General features: G+C 37.7%; 1 protein-coding gene across 1 annotated transcript in view; it reads right to left on the bottom strand.

The window, feature by feature from the left end:
- Nucleotides 1-2,628: 2,628 nt before the first annotated feature.
- Nucleotides 2,629-13,601, bottom strand: part of Pip4p2 (phosphatidylinositol-4,5-bisphosphate 4-phosphatase 2) — a 57,745-nt gene continuing 46,772 nt past the window's right edge. Inside the window, exons 5-7 of the mRNA XM_005066822.4 lie at nucleotides 13,036-13,088; nucleotides 5,538-5,628; nucleotides 2,629-4,157 (exon numbers count right to left, since the gene is read on the bottom strand). Of these exons, the coding sequence (XP_005066879.1) occupies nucleotides 4,014-4,157; nucleotides 5,538-5,628; nucleotides 13,036-13,088 (288 nt within the window). The 3' untranslated portion in view covers nucleotides 2,629-4,013. The remainder of the gene's footprint in view (nucleotides 4,158-5,537; nucleotides 5,629-13,035; nucleotides 13,089-13,601) is intronic.

Here is a 13,601-nt window from a genome sequence, read left to right as displayed (position 1 = left end):
GGGAAGAAAAGCTTGCTGCACAAAGCAGATCACCTAAGCCAATCCACAGAATAAAGGCAAGCATCAACTCCCAAAAGGTGTCCTCCCAACACACACACACACACACACACACACACACACACACACACACACACACTAAAACACTTTTTCAAAGAAAATGTCTAATCATAGGTTTATTTTCCCCTCTAAAAACAAATGGAATTTTTTTAGCACTTTGGACAGCAGGGGGCAAACAAGTTCCTTGTGCTCTAATAAGTCACTATCATGAGGTCTTTCTGAAAACACCGGAGTCCAACACTCACTGGGCACTGAGAACTACACAGAATTGATAATATTAGAACTGATAGCAAATTTGTGATAATTTGAGAATAAGCTTTAATATGTATAAAAATTCTAATGAAAATGTAACAAATATTGGTATGATCATACCAATGTATTTATCAAGAGCAAAATTTGAAGTTTCCATGATTAATGTAGTTAAAAAATGTTTAAATCATTTGTCTCTCATAATCCAGAGGTAACATTTTGTTGTTTTTTCCCCTAGTGTTTAGAGTACAGGCACATACTTTCCCCAAAGTGGATCAAAATGCAGGCATTACTTTGTGACTGAGTTCATTTCATCTTTCATGTTTTTATTTATTTGGATTTTCAAGACTAAGTTTCTCTGTGTAGCCTTGACTGTCCTGGAACTCTCTGTAGACTAGGATGGCCCTGAACTCACAGATCCGTCTGCCTCTACCATCTGAGTGCTCAGATTAACTGTGTAACAACGCTGCCAAGATCTGTTTTTAGTGCTGCATTTTTATTTTACAAGTTAAATGGGCCATAATTGGTTGACCCTAACCTATTCTTTTTAAAAACAACTATTTCCTTTTTTAATATTTACTAACAGAAATGTGGCCAACAACATTGTAAGTATTCAGGCATCTGTACTGGTCTACCCTGAGGGTTCTGGCAGGATATGCCCTCAGCTGAAGCCACTAAGAGCACCACCTGTGCACATTCACTCAGTTCCCTTTTAAAAGGGCCCTGCTCACCTCCTATCCTACTCTCTTTCTCTACCCCCACCCCATGTTCCTCTCTCTCTCCTCCTCCCTCTCCTTCTCTACCCTGTCCTGCTACTCCTGTCCCCACAGACTACACAGACTAGTCTCCCCACCATCCCTTTCCCCTAATTAAAAAAACCCTCCACTTGAACCCTGTTGCACCGCTTTTCTTAAATTACAACAATCATATACACATTTGCTCTTATAACACCATTGGTATAAATTCTTAAAATTATGCTACCAAAGAATATAGGGAGGGAGAGACTAAGAGAAGGGGGAAATTGAGATTTTTTTATATTCTAAGTCTTGGGATATTACTTCTCTTTTTCATTATCAGTTAATGGGGGAAAAGTACTATCTCTTGGCTTAATTTACACTGTTTACTAGGAACAAACATGCCTGTTAGGGCTGGAGAGATGGCTGAGTGTTTAAGAACTCATACTGCTTCCACAGAACAGCTGAATAGATTTCCAGCATCCAAGTCATGCAGCTTACAGCTGCCTGCAACTCCAACTCCAGGGCATCTGTCCTCCATGGGTGCATGCATGCATGCATGGATTCCTGAGCCTGCTCGTGAGTGCATGCACATACACACACACACACACACACACACACACACACACACACACACACACACAGGAAATGACATTTTAAAATGATGATAATGTTTAATTACATAGTTTTTTTTTAAAGCAGGTTCTTGCCATGCAGCCCTGGCTAGCTTGGATTTGCTATGTAGTCCAGGCTGGCATCAAATTCACAAGAGTCCACCTGCCTGCTTCCCAAGTGCTGGGATTAAAGGTGTGTGCCATCATGTTTGGCTTTATTTCTCCTCTAATAAATTGCTTCTTCCTGCCTTTAGATCCTTCCCATATTTCAGAGACTTGATTCAACTGTTTTGAAAATATCTTCTCCAATTTGTTTTTATTTTTAAATTTTTATTTTTTCATACACTAGTTCTTGAAGTGTTTGTATAGGTTTTAGTCACTTACTATATCAATCTTTTACATGTTTTGCTTCTAGGTAATATTTAGATCTTTTTTCTTTAACCTGGCATTATACTGTTAACCTAAATATTCTAGCTCAAAATGCCAAGTACTGACCCAAGTATACTTAGGAACTAAAAATAATGCAGTCACACATCCCTCATGTACATTCATTCTTTCACGTAGACACAGTACTGATGTACCAGGAAGGGATCTAAATGGGGATGAGTATGTGGGAAAACCATCACACATCTCCCAGAACTGTAATTCAGAAGGATACTATCAAATAGCATATAACACAGTGTGAGATTTCAAACCAATAGGGAAAAGGATGGGCTGACAATCAACATGCCTTGCTGTTCCAAAGTACAGTCGTTAAGACAAGACAAAGGAGGTTACTTTATACTGAATATCAAGTGTGCTGCCAATACCATGGCATGCAAAATGATTTTAGGAAAACATAGCTATGAAAATAGCACAAAAATGATAACTGAACATTATAAGTTATATATCTTCATTAATATGAATATTTCAGAGCAAATTTCAAGTAAATTTTCAAAACTAAACCTTATTTTTAAGATGACAGAACAAAGCAATTTTTGAATAATAATCTTTATTAGTGTATTTTCAAAGATACATATAATCCTGAGCTACTGCATTTATACATTTATCATTTCATTTTCTCCTTGAGGTTTACATGTATTTCACTCCAAACTTCACTGTAAGTACATTTTTATATTAATCAGGAACATAAATAATTTAAAATATTAGTCTTGTCCTTTGGAATCACATACTAATTTACTCAGGTCATCTCATTGTCTAATTCTACAATTTGAAAGAGTTTAGACCATTAACTCTTGATTGAATAATTCCTCCAATACTGCAAAAACGGGCAGTGCAAGAGCTGACTCCATGAATCCCAAGCGAAGTTTTAGAAAGCCGTGAAGATCTTTATCTCTGATCCATTTTCTTGAATAAATTGAGTCATTCATATCTGGTCAGCTGAGAAATGGTAAGAGAATCTAATTCTAACATTTCAGCTAATGCAAGACGCCATAGTTCTCTTCACAGAGAAATGGCTGAACAAGTATCTCAAAAATTTGCCATGGTCTAAGGAAAGGGAGTGCAACACCATGTAAATATGTCTTTGATGAGATGATGAAGTCTTATAAAACATGTTTTCTGAAATAGTTCCTCCAGTCTATAAAGGGATACACCCAGCAGATCAACAATAAATTCCATAAATCCAGACCAGATTTTTGTAAATGCTAAATAAAAAGACAAAAATGAAAGGCAAAAGCTCTATAATCTTAGAGAAAAGACACTTATCTGACATATCCAACTGTGGAGAAATATGTTCACCCTAAGTATTTTAATTTACTACCAAAATATTGTATCTTTCTACAAACAACAAAAAACAAGCATATAATAACTAGAAATGCTTCTCTGACAAGAATGTCAAGTTTTGGAAAGTACACTCAGTTTTTTTCTTTCCTGAATAAGGTAACTATAATCTTAGGTTAAAATTACAGTAAGCAGTTCAAGCAAAAATGCATATTGCTTAGATTTTTAAAGCAAGCAATTCTGTTGAAAATGTAAGTAAAAATGTGAACCTATTGTAGAAACATTTATAAACACTTCTTGGGAATAGTCACAGATCAGCAAGTAATGGAATAACTGTTTTAAACATAATAAAAAACTGATATTAGACATAACATGTGATGACAAATCCAAAAATATCTTTGATTGATTTAAAAGAACAAAGACGCACTTTATTTTTCCAAGTTTGATAACCTAGCAGCAAAATGAACTTGCATATAATGTACTGTAGTGAGCATCTGTTCAGGAAAGACTCACAAAGTCTTGAAACTATTATACAAAGCAGGATGGAATCCACTAGGATAAATGATGTGATGTGTCCAAAAGAGCTTATCAAGAACTACTGGACACTCTCACCTGCATCAAGGATTCAGGGGTAGATTTAAGCAAAACTGTGTTCAGGATAACTGACCCTTATTGCACCCCAGTAACAAGCTCGGATAAGGCAAATCAAACCTATGAGATAAGCAAGTGCCCAAGAAACGTAGGTTGCATGAAATCGCCTTGAAAAATCTTGTGTGCCAACCTGAAACAAACAAACAAACAAAACAACAAAAACAAAAACAAAAACAAGAGATTAGAATCTTTAAGAAAATGTCTGCTGGGAAAACTTGCGTTGGCCCTCCGGTCGTGATTACATGAAATATGTCCCCAAATTGAAGCCAGTAAGTCCCTCTAAGACTACGTGCAGCTATTGTCTAATTGACAGACAACAATGCTATTAACTACAAATTTTATGCAGTAAATAAAAAGAGCACACTGCCAGACATGGTGGTGAATGCCTATAAATCCTAGGACTCAATACCAAAAGAGAAAAGTAAAGAAGAAATTTCTTATGACATTATCTCTGTAAGGTAATCAATCCATGTAAATATTTAGTATCAAATGGCACAGTAGAGCATTACTAAAAACATGGGACCAGGTGTATTAACAAAAGAACACAAAACATGGAAAGCAAAACAGAACAATTCCCCACCCCTTTCTCCCAGTGTAATCCCCATGCCAACTGTTCAACGTCAGTCTCTCCGAAACTACTCCATCCTCAGAGCAAACATAAACCTCTGCTTGACATGGGTAAGGAGAATGACTTTTCAGATCTCTGTAAATGAACAGTGTTGTTTTGGATATAAGATATTCCATGACCGTGCAAAATTGGTTCTGCCCACTCAGCAAAAGTAAAAGAGCTTTTGACCAACAAATAGTGAATTTCTCAGTGCTACAGACTTTCAGAGGGGCACAAACATAGTCTTTCCCTGGGTAGGAGACTCTGTTAGAAACAGCTCATGCACAATGAAATCTTGACTTTATATCATTAATATAAGGCCATGAAATCATTTAAAATGGGGCTGGAGAGACGGCTCAGAGGTAGGGAATACTGATGGATTATCCAGAGGACCTAAACTGGATTCCCAGCACCCACATCAAGACTCATAACCATCTGTAACCCCAGTTCCAGAGGATCTGAAACCCTCTGCTGGTCTCCATGAACATCAGGCACTCAAGTTGTGCACAGACATACATGCAGACAAAATCCCTGTGCACATAAAACAAGACAAAAATAAAAGTCTTCTTAAAGATCTTTTTAAAATATTACTAATTAAAAAATACATAACCAAGGAATGGATATCTGATTAACCATGGTCCTGTCATACTGAGTGACCACCATCTTGGGGATCTCTGATGACAATCCCAAACCTCAAGACATACTAAAGTTAGTAAAAGTGAAGAAAAAAATTCTAATAGTAGAGTTCAGTCTCTTTGCATGGTAGGGTACACCTGTAATCTCAAATAACCTATAATCCCAGTACTTGGGATTACAGTAGAGACAAGACGATCATGAGTTCTAATACCACCCTCTGCTACATGAGAACCTGTATCAGAACTAAAAAACAGAGGCAGTACTCACAGTTAGTCCAACTCCAATGAAAATGCATATCATTCCAATGGTGACATACGCACAGCAGCGTCTCCGGGGAAGTGCACTACCTACTGAAGAGCTGAAAAGAGCAGAGCAAAGGGACACATTAAGTTTATGCCAAGACTTTCCATTGCGTCTTCATGACTTCTTATGTGTGGCCTCACTAACTTATTGGCTTCATTTGTTTCTTCAAAATGACAGGCAGAATGTAAAAAATGACATTTTCAACAAATAACAAAGGTAAATGGTGCCCTGCTCACTGACAATATCCATTCATAAATGAATAACCAAAAAAAAAAAAAACCCACTGTGAGCAGCCTTCAGATAAATGACCACATCCAAAGGTCTTTCCAGAATGGAGAATAAATGCTGGCCTAAAAGTAGCATTTGGCTTGCTTAATAGTTTATGCTTAGTGCAGCAAATATGGGAAATAGAAAAATGAATGAAAAGGGGGAAAATGTGTAATTCTACTGCCCGAAAGCAGTCTCCCAGTGTCCTGGCATACTGTCTTCCTGCCGGTCTTTACTGACCCGTAGGCAGCATAACTGTTTTCCTGTTCTCAAGCATGGAGCTCTAATAAGTTATCAATGGAATCAGCTGTGTAGGAACTAGGACCTGAACACAGGTCCTTAGCAAGATCCATACCTGTTCTTAACCACTGAGCCATCTTTCCAGACCAAGGTAATTACCTATATTCAAAATTACCAATCTTCCTTTAAGGTACCTTATCTAGAAAGTTCTTTCTTATCCATTACAAAAATACTTTTCTTTTAAAGTCATAAAATTTTGTGTTTCTTTATTTGTATAAAAACACAGTCATTTTAGCTACCAGTTTCTATTTTATTATAGTATATTTATATATTATACTCTGTATAGAATATGGTATATACAAGTAAGAAATCTATGTTTCTGATGAAGAGACCATAATGGAATTTTTATATTAAATACTTAGTACATGTGATAAAAGAGAAATCCAGACCATCAAAGGCAAAACACAACTACAGTAACTTAAGATGAGTTTGTTTCTCTGGCATTATGTCAGAAAAAGGTATTCAACTAGAGCTGACTAATGGCCCTGTGCTGCGGTTAACTGGCATTGGCAGACTCCACTCAATTGGTAGCAAGGTTCCTGTTGCAGTTACCTTTCCAAACAACTAGAGAGGCAAAAGAACACCAACTCAAGCAATTCTGTGTTTGGGGAGCATAGTAGGAAGCTGTACTCATCACTTTCCATTGTTTCCAACTTAAACACATAGCTGTCCCACTGAAAGAGAGGATATAGCTGGGGTTGAGAATGGGTTGGGAGAAAAGGAAGAAAAGCATAAAAGACTTGCTATTTATCCTTACATGTATGTTTTGACCCTAAATAGCATTTTGCCTTTGGCAAGTTCATGGTTATATCTTTTTCTGTCTTGGCTCTCACTCCATGCTCAACTATTGTTTTTTAACCCTCTTTTTTGGCTTCCATGTTGCTAGTAAGATGCTTGCTGACACAAGTTTTCACTTCTCCCCTTTCTAGAGGGCTATGTTTCATTACATACTCATTTGGGAGAAGAACATATTTTGAGAAGGATATTGGGAGGGAGTAGTATTCCAATCTTTCCATCTCCTGAAAGGCAAAAGCTATTTCTTTTTACCAGAGCCCTAAATAAAATCTCAGGATGGCACCAGCTATCATTGTATTTTCATTTGTGGGCCCTTGGGGATTCCTTTTAGCATTCTTATCAGCTAAGCTATGCATCAAAGAAGAAGCTTGTTATAATTATTTAAAAGTATATACAAAAAAAATGTGGGCAGAGACTTTGCAAAAGGAAAGATTATTTGGTGTTCCCAAGCATCTAATTATGCTTCAAATTACAAACTTCCCTGTCCACAAAACCACTTTATAGAATGCTAGGCTTATGAGGGACACTTGTAAAGTAGGAGTATAGTTATTGCTATGAAAGTTTTTTAATGCCAATCAATATTCCTTATAATTTCAGATGAGTTAATAGGGGAAGGTAAGTGCTATGGTTTGATCATTGTGTCTTCCCTTCCGAAACTCATCTTGGAGTATAATCTTCCAGTAAGGTTTTTAAGAGGATGGGAATTTAATTGGAAGAGTGTAGAGACATGTGGCTTTTGAAAGGTAATTAGGATTAGATATGGTCACTAAGGTAATACCCCATGAGTGAATCTATGCTTGTTTTATTTGTTCTTAAAGAACAGGCAGAACAACTGGAGAGACAAACACGTGTACATTCCTGGTCATCAGCCATGTGAAACTCTGTACCACCCCAAAATTCTGCCAGCGAGAAGGTCACCACCACATGTAGGCTCTTAACCCTGGATCACATGTGCTAAAATAAGCCTTTGTTTTTGTTTTTGTTTTTTATAATGCATGAAGTCTTTAATATTTGACTATTGCAATACAAAAGAACCAATAGAGAGAGCTTAAAGGCAAGATGAGATGATGTGAGTAGACAGTAGGATGACATTAGCAGGGTGACAGTAGGATAGTTTATCAGTTTATAATAGTGCCATGGTTCAAGAATGAGAGAAAAAAATACTGTAATCATTCTCCCACAGGAAGTTGTAACAAGCAAACAAGAGAAACAAAAGAGACTTCAGCTAATTTGTGGGACTTAATGGGTGTTTCTGGGGCAGGGAGGGGAGAGGAAGTGAAGCAGCCAGGCCATCTCATGGCTCATACACAAGAATAAAGGAAAGAAGCAAGCAACTGTAGAGAATGCTTAGAGAAGTAGAAATTAGCACATAGTGGTTGCCTGTAGGTTCAGAAGAAAACAAAGAAAGCTCTACATGATAGCTACATAGAGGCTTAAATTTGGGGACCGTATAAAGCTTCCTATGAAGCATTCTAGAGAGAAAATGTCTTCTCAAAACAATTTATACACCACTAGGAAGACAAAATTAACAAACCAAAGGACAGGATTAAGATAAGAAGGGCAGGGCATCTTCTCCAGTTGTACAGCATGTAACTCACAGATTTACATGCTGTTGGGAACTACTAGGAAATCTGAAGCCAGACTTTAAATTCACGGGGATACGGGCACATGTTTCTAAGAAACTGGTTGAAAATGTTAAGGCTGGGGCCAAAGAGTAAATCAGAAGGCCACTGTCAGAACACTGACACAGGGGGCTGAGTGAGTGAAGCAAGGTTGAAATGGTAAGAGTATAGAGAGATGCCGGGCGGTGGTGGCGCACGCCTTTAATCCCAGCACACGGGAGGCAGAGGCAGGCGGATCTCTGTGAGTTCGAGGCTGGGCTCAACCGATAAGCCTCCAAAACAACACAGAGAAACCCTGTCTCGTAAAAACAAAAAAAACAAAAAAAACAAAAAAAGAGAATAGAGGGAAAGGTAAAATAGCAAGAGACAGCATCCATATATGGAGAATAAAGAAAAGATACAATCAGAATTCTGGCTGCACTAGAGAGATGGTGTAACATTCATTGATATATCCATTCTTTATAATGAATATTGGTGTGCAGAGTGGGGTCAGGAAGTTGTTAAAGATGTTTGTGATGTCAACTAAATGGTAGCATGAAATAATTACATGAGATCCTAAACAGAATTATCTGTCTACATCTGATGTTTGGGAAAGAAATCTGAACTGATCTGATGACATATAGATGACAGTGCCACACCTAAAATCTCACATAAAATGTGCTGAAATTCCTATACCAATGTGTAACAATTTAGAAAAGGAAATGAGACCAAGAAAATTAATAACAAAGGAGTGTTCTCTTAAGTGGAAAAACCCAGAAGAAAGCAATTTCTGGTAGCCAAGAGCAGAACAAATTAAAAGCAAGCAAACAAACAAAAAACCAATGACCATAGTTGCTCAAGGACACAAATGGATAGGGTTGAATGGTTGAATGGCTGGAAGTTGCAACTAGATGTGAATTTCCTCTGAGCAAAGTTAGTGGTGGCTTACAAAGTTAGTGGTGGCTTACGTCAGAGGGAATGGGGTGTACCTTGCACAGAAGAGACCTCCCTCCTCTAAGAGGACAGTGGCCATAGACAAAGACAGGATATAGACAGTGCTTAAAGCCAAAGGATTTCCCAGTCAGCTTCAATCATTTCAGAGAGACGGAAAGCAGTACATCAGCAGAGACAGGGAAAGTGGGGAGGCTGAACTGAAATGTATAAGAGGAACAAAAAGACCTGGACATAAATGTTTTGTGGACAATGGTGGTGGAAATTAAGGAAGCACACTTAAAAGGGAACAAAGAGCAAAGCTTTAGCTGAAGGGTAAAGTTGTACATTAGTAAAAGGCTAACAAATACTAAAATGTTCAGCTGGAGAAGGGAAGGAAGAGGCGCCTACTGCCTTGTGGATTCAAAACATTATTTGCATAGTGGATAGACAAGGTGAAGACTCAGTGAACCTAGCAAATCTGAGTCTCCTCATATCAACCATGATAAAAAGGAATTTGTTATCATTTCTAGCTGCGTGTCTTCTAGATCCTGAGTTTCTCCTGGAAGTCTCCAGAGCATCTAGGAGGATCTAGGAAACAAGGCCATCATTGGCCCCAGCCTGTCCAATCCATACCCAGTCCTCTCTGTTGGGTCTTTAGCAGCATGGATACACTGACTCCTCCCTTGCCTTTGCACAAGTGACTGCTTCTACAGTAAACCATACTGACCTTTTCACAATCCCCTTTGTCTATAACTTAGATCACGTTCCACCCTCTCCTGAAGGCCACCTGTCATGATGGCTTTCCCTCTCATCTTCAAAGCACAGCAACACATTGCCGCGGTGCCACTTTTTACTGTACCTTTCTATCCTCTCCTTCCTCACTTTTTGTCTACCAAACTAGTATGCATCCCAGTGAGACGATTGCCTTTTATTTCAAGTTTCCAGTAACATGGAGTGTTTACTAAAGTAAAAGGGCAATCTCATGAAATCTAAAGGACAGCATCCAAGAGTATCCATAATAACTGAAAACAGTAGAAAGACATTCGTGAAGGAGTTCCTGGTGATATAGAATCCATTGAGAGTTTAGAGGAAAAGCCCATGTTAGCTGTAGATCCATTTCAGTGGGGAACTACAGCCTAAATTGTGTTTCAGAATGCTAGAACTGCAGGTCCAGATGGAAACCACCAGCCGCAATGAAACGAAAACACATTTTCAGCTTCAAAAGCCTCCACTTCTGCATGAATAAGGAAATGCGATAGGAGAATACATTCTTTTGCCTGTGGAGCTGTGGGGGAAAGCTGTCCTCAAACTCTTGTGAGATTAACACATGGAATACTAGCTTTGTAGTAATGACTTCATAACTCCTATAATTAAAAAGGAATTTTAAGACAGACATGTTTAAAGAAATAAAATGCTGTCCCAGCAACCTATTCTAATAGACCCATCATGTTGCTATAAAGAAAAACATGCCAAAAGCAATTTTGGAAGTAGCTATGGTGCTCATGTGATGACAGTATCTGCCCACAGTAACAAATCCCCTGAATTTTCCCATGGTTAGCATATGACTCCAATTCCACAAACCATCTCCTTAGAACGGTTGTGTTCACATGAATTTCTACGTACACTGCTCCCTAAGTTATTGATACAAATTCTTCTTTATACTCATACAGCCTTATGATCAGAAATTTCATGTTCTTATCAGCAAAAGCAGTGCCATTGTTCTAATGTAGTTAATCAAACAAGTTCCTCAAGCATAGTCCTCACCCTCTCTCAGTAGTTTCTAACTGGTAAAACTAGACCAACGATCACCACCTTCTAAGATGGTTGCAAAAGTTCTGGCTAATGTGTACAGAGTCTGGAAGGTCACTCTCACCATACTTAGAGCAGCCAATCTTCTGTTTCTTATTTTCTGTGATTTTTTTAATACCACACAACATCCTTGCACAATGTATTTGCCACTTGAACTTGTGCATTTTGTGATACACGCATAAACATGCATTGATTGCATGTATAATTCACATATTTTGGTAGCATGTGTATTCACGTATGTCAGGAGTTGTCTCCCCAACATGATTTTTTTCTGTGTACATATTTGGGGTTGTCTATTTTTCTTCTCCATGCATGGACTTCTACAAGACTCAATAAAACGAAGAACTCAGGTGATTTATTTCATATATTTAATAAAGTATCTTTTCTTTTAAAGTTAAAACTGAATGATAAAGAAAATTATCCCAGGGCTAATGAATGGAGACATTTCATTATGCATTCTTAATTTTTTAAACACTTTTTAATTATTTTCCCTGAGAAACCATTCTTTCGATTCTTCTATTGTCAAAACAGATGAAGTTAATCAGATCATACTGAAGGTCATATAAAGTATGAATCCTTATTTTCTATTTTAAAAACTGAACTGTCAAAACATTCCAGTTTGATTGGCTTTGCTTACATTGTAATTCACCCATGTAAGTGAATAATCATTTTTAATTAAATTTTTGTTATCAAAATTAATGTTATGTGGAAAGGTTAACATATCAAGCCTAAGACTACTATCATTAAAAATCCCTTCTTAGAAGGTTAGTGCTTAGCTGCTGGCTGAGCACTTAAGTTTTTAAAAAGTTCCCAGCATTCCATAAGTAGTAAGAGAGGCTTATAGAGGATAAATTCTCTCTGTGAGTGGTATGGGTTACCCCCAAAATGAACTTTACTGTTGGCTATCTAGAATGTGGGGATGAGCTTAGCAATAGGTGCCAGTGTTCACTAAGGCACCAAGTCTCGCGTGAATACTCTTAGTAGACACACGTTGCAGATGTAGTGACAACTCATTCACAGAAGACTTCACTAGGAAAGGCCTCTTGGAAGCTTTTTCTTGATGCCTCCAAGGCTTGTGCCCTTTTTGTCCTTTGCCGAGTATGTTTAATATTCTTCAGCTAGAGTAAATCATTATCTGTAGTATGACTGGTCACTGTGAGCCTCCTTGGAACGAAATCTTGGTCCTCAGAGACCCCAACTCTTAAGCCGTAAAATATTTTTAATCAAAATATCTTCGTGATTGCCCATGGCCATATTGCTTTTTGTTCTTTTCCCTAGGTAAATCAGTTAGAAACATAGATAAATGGACTTCATAGTTAAAACAGACAGTTACATAAACTTGGCCACAGGAAGAATCTCATTAGGAAGGGAGTGGAAAAACTAACCATCAACTAACTACAGACTCACAAACAATACGAGGTTTTTCTCCTTGATTGCAATACTTCTTAAAAACATAGATTAGTTGCAAAAGACTATAACCTTTATAACATTGGAAAACTCTCAGGTAGCTGACAATTTACTAATTTTACTCTCTTAGAAATGGATTTCCCTTAAAGAAGCATAATCAAGCCCAATTATTTTCATTCCCAAATGAACTATATTAGCCTAAAGATGCCTTGGCTTTAACTTGAAAATGACAACTATATTAACCATTCATTCACTTCATAGCACGTCTTAAAAATCTTTAAGTGAGAATTCCAAACTCTAGGGTGCGCTCAAGCACGTCTCAGTGCTATCTCCAGCCGCAGAGAACTTACATTTTTTTGCAGTGTGGGCATTTTGCCAGAGTGTTGAACCTCAGTTCCATCCACTGTAAAATAAATAAAGAGAGGGATTTGAAAAGAAAAACAACTAAAAACCAGCCAATCTGAGGAAATGTTTATTTTAGTCTAAATGTCACCAGGGATCATGACAGCAGCCATACATAAATTGCCTTTTTGTGGTTCCATACTTTTTCCACCTCCAACAGTTCTCTCCTCCCCTGCAAACACATTTTGGGATCCCAGTCTGAACTGGTTCCCATGACTCTCAAGGCTCTGATACCATCTAGATTTGCCTCACTAGGAAAATAATGCAATTCTATACTCACGTCAGCTCTCTCCTCTGCATGCCTCAGGTCACTTATAAAGTATAGCAAACTTGTACCTTCAAACTTTATTTTCCTTTAAGCCCTGAGGACAACTTGTAAATACTTGAATATTTGGATTTATAACTTCTTTCACTTTCTATTTTGCTCGTGTGAGAAGCCACACATGAATATAAACTAACCAAATGAGATCCTAACAGAACTGCAGGCACGGAACTGTCTTGCTCCCTCATTGTT

Source organism: Mesocricetus auratus, unplaced genomic scaffold (assembly GCF_017639785.1).
Source record: "Mesocricetus auratus isolate SY011 unplaced genomic scaffold, BCM_Maur_2.0 Super-Scaffold_6730, whole genome shotgun sequence".
NCBI classification, from domain to species: domain Eukaryota; kingdom Metazoa; phylum Chordata; class Mammalia; order Rodentia; family Cricetidae; genus Mesocricetus; species Mesocricetus auratus.
This window is presented reverse-complemented; position numbering and strand designations above follow the sequence as displayed.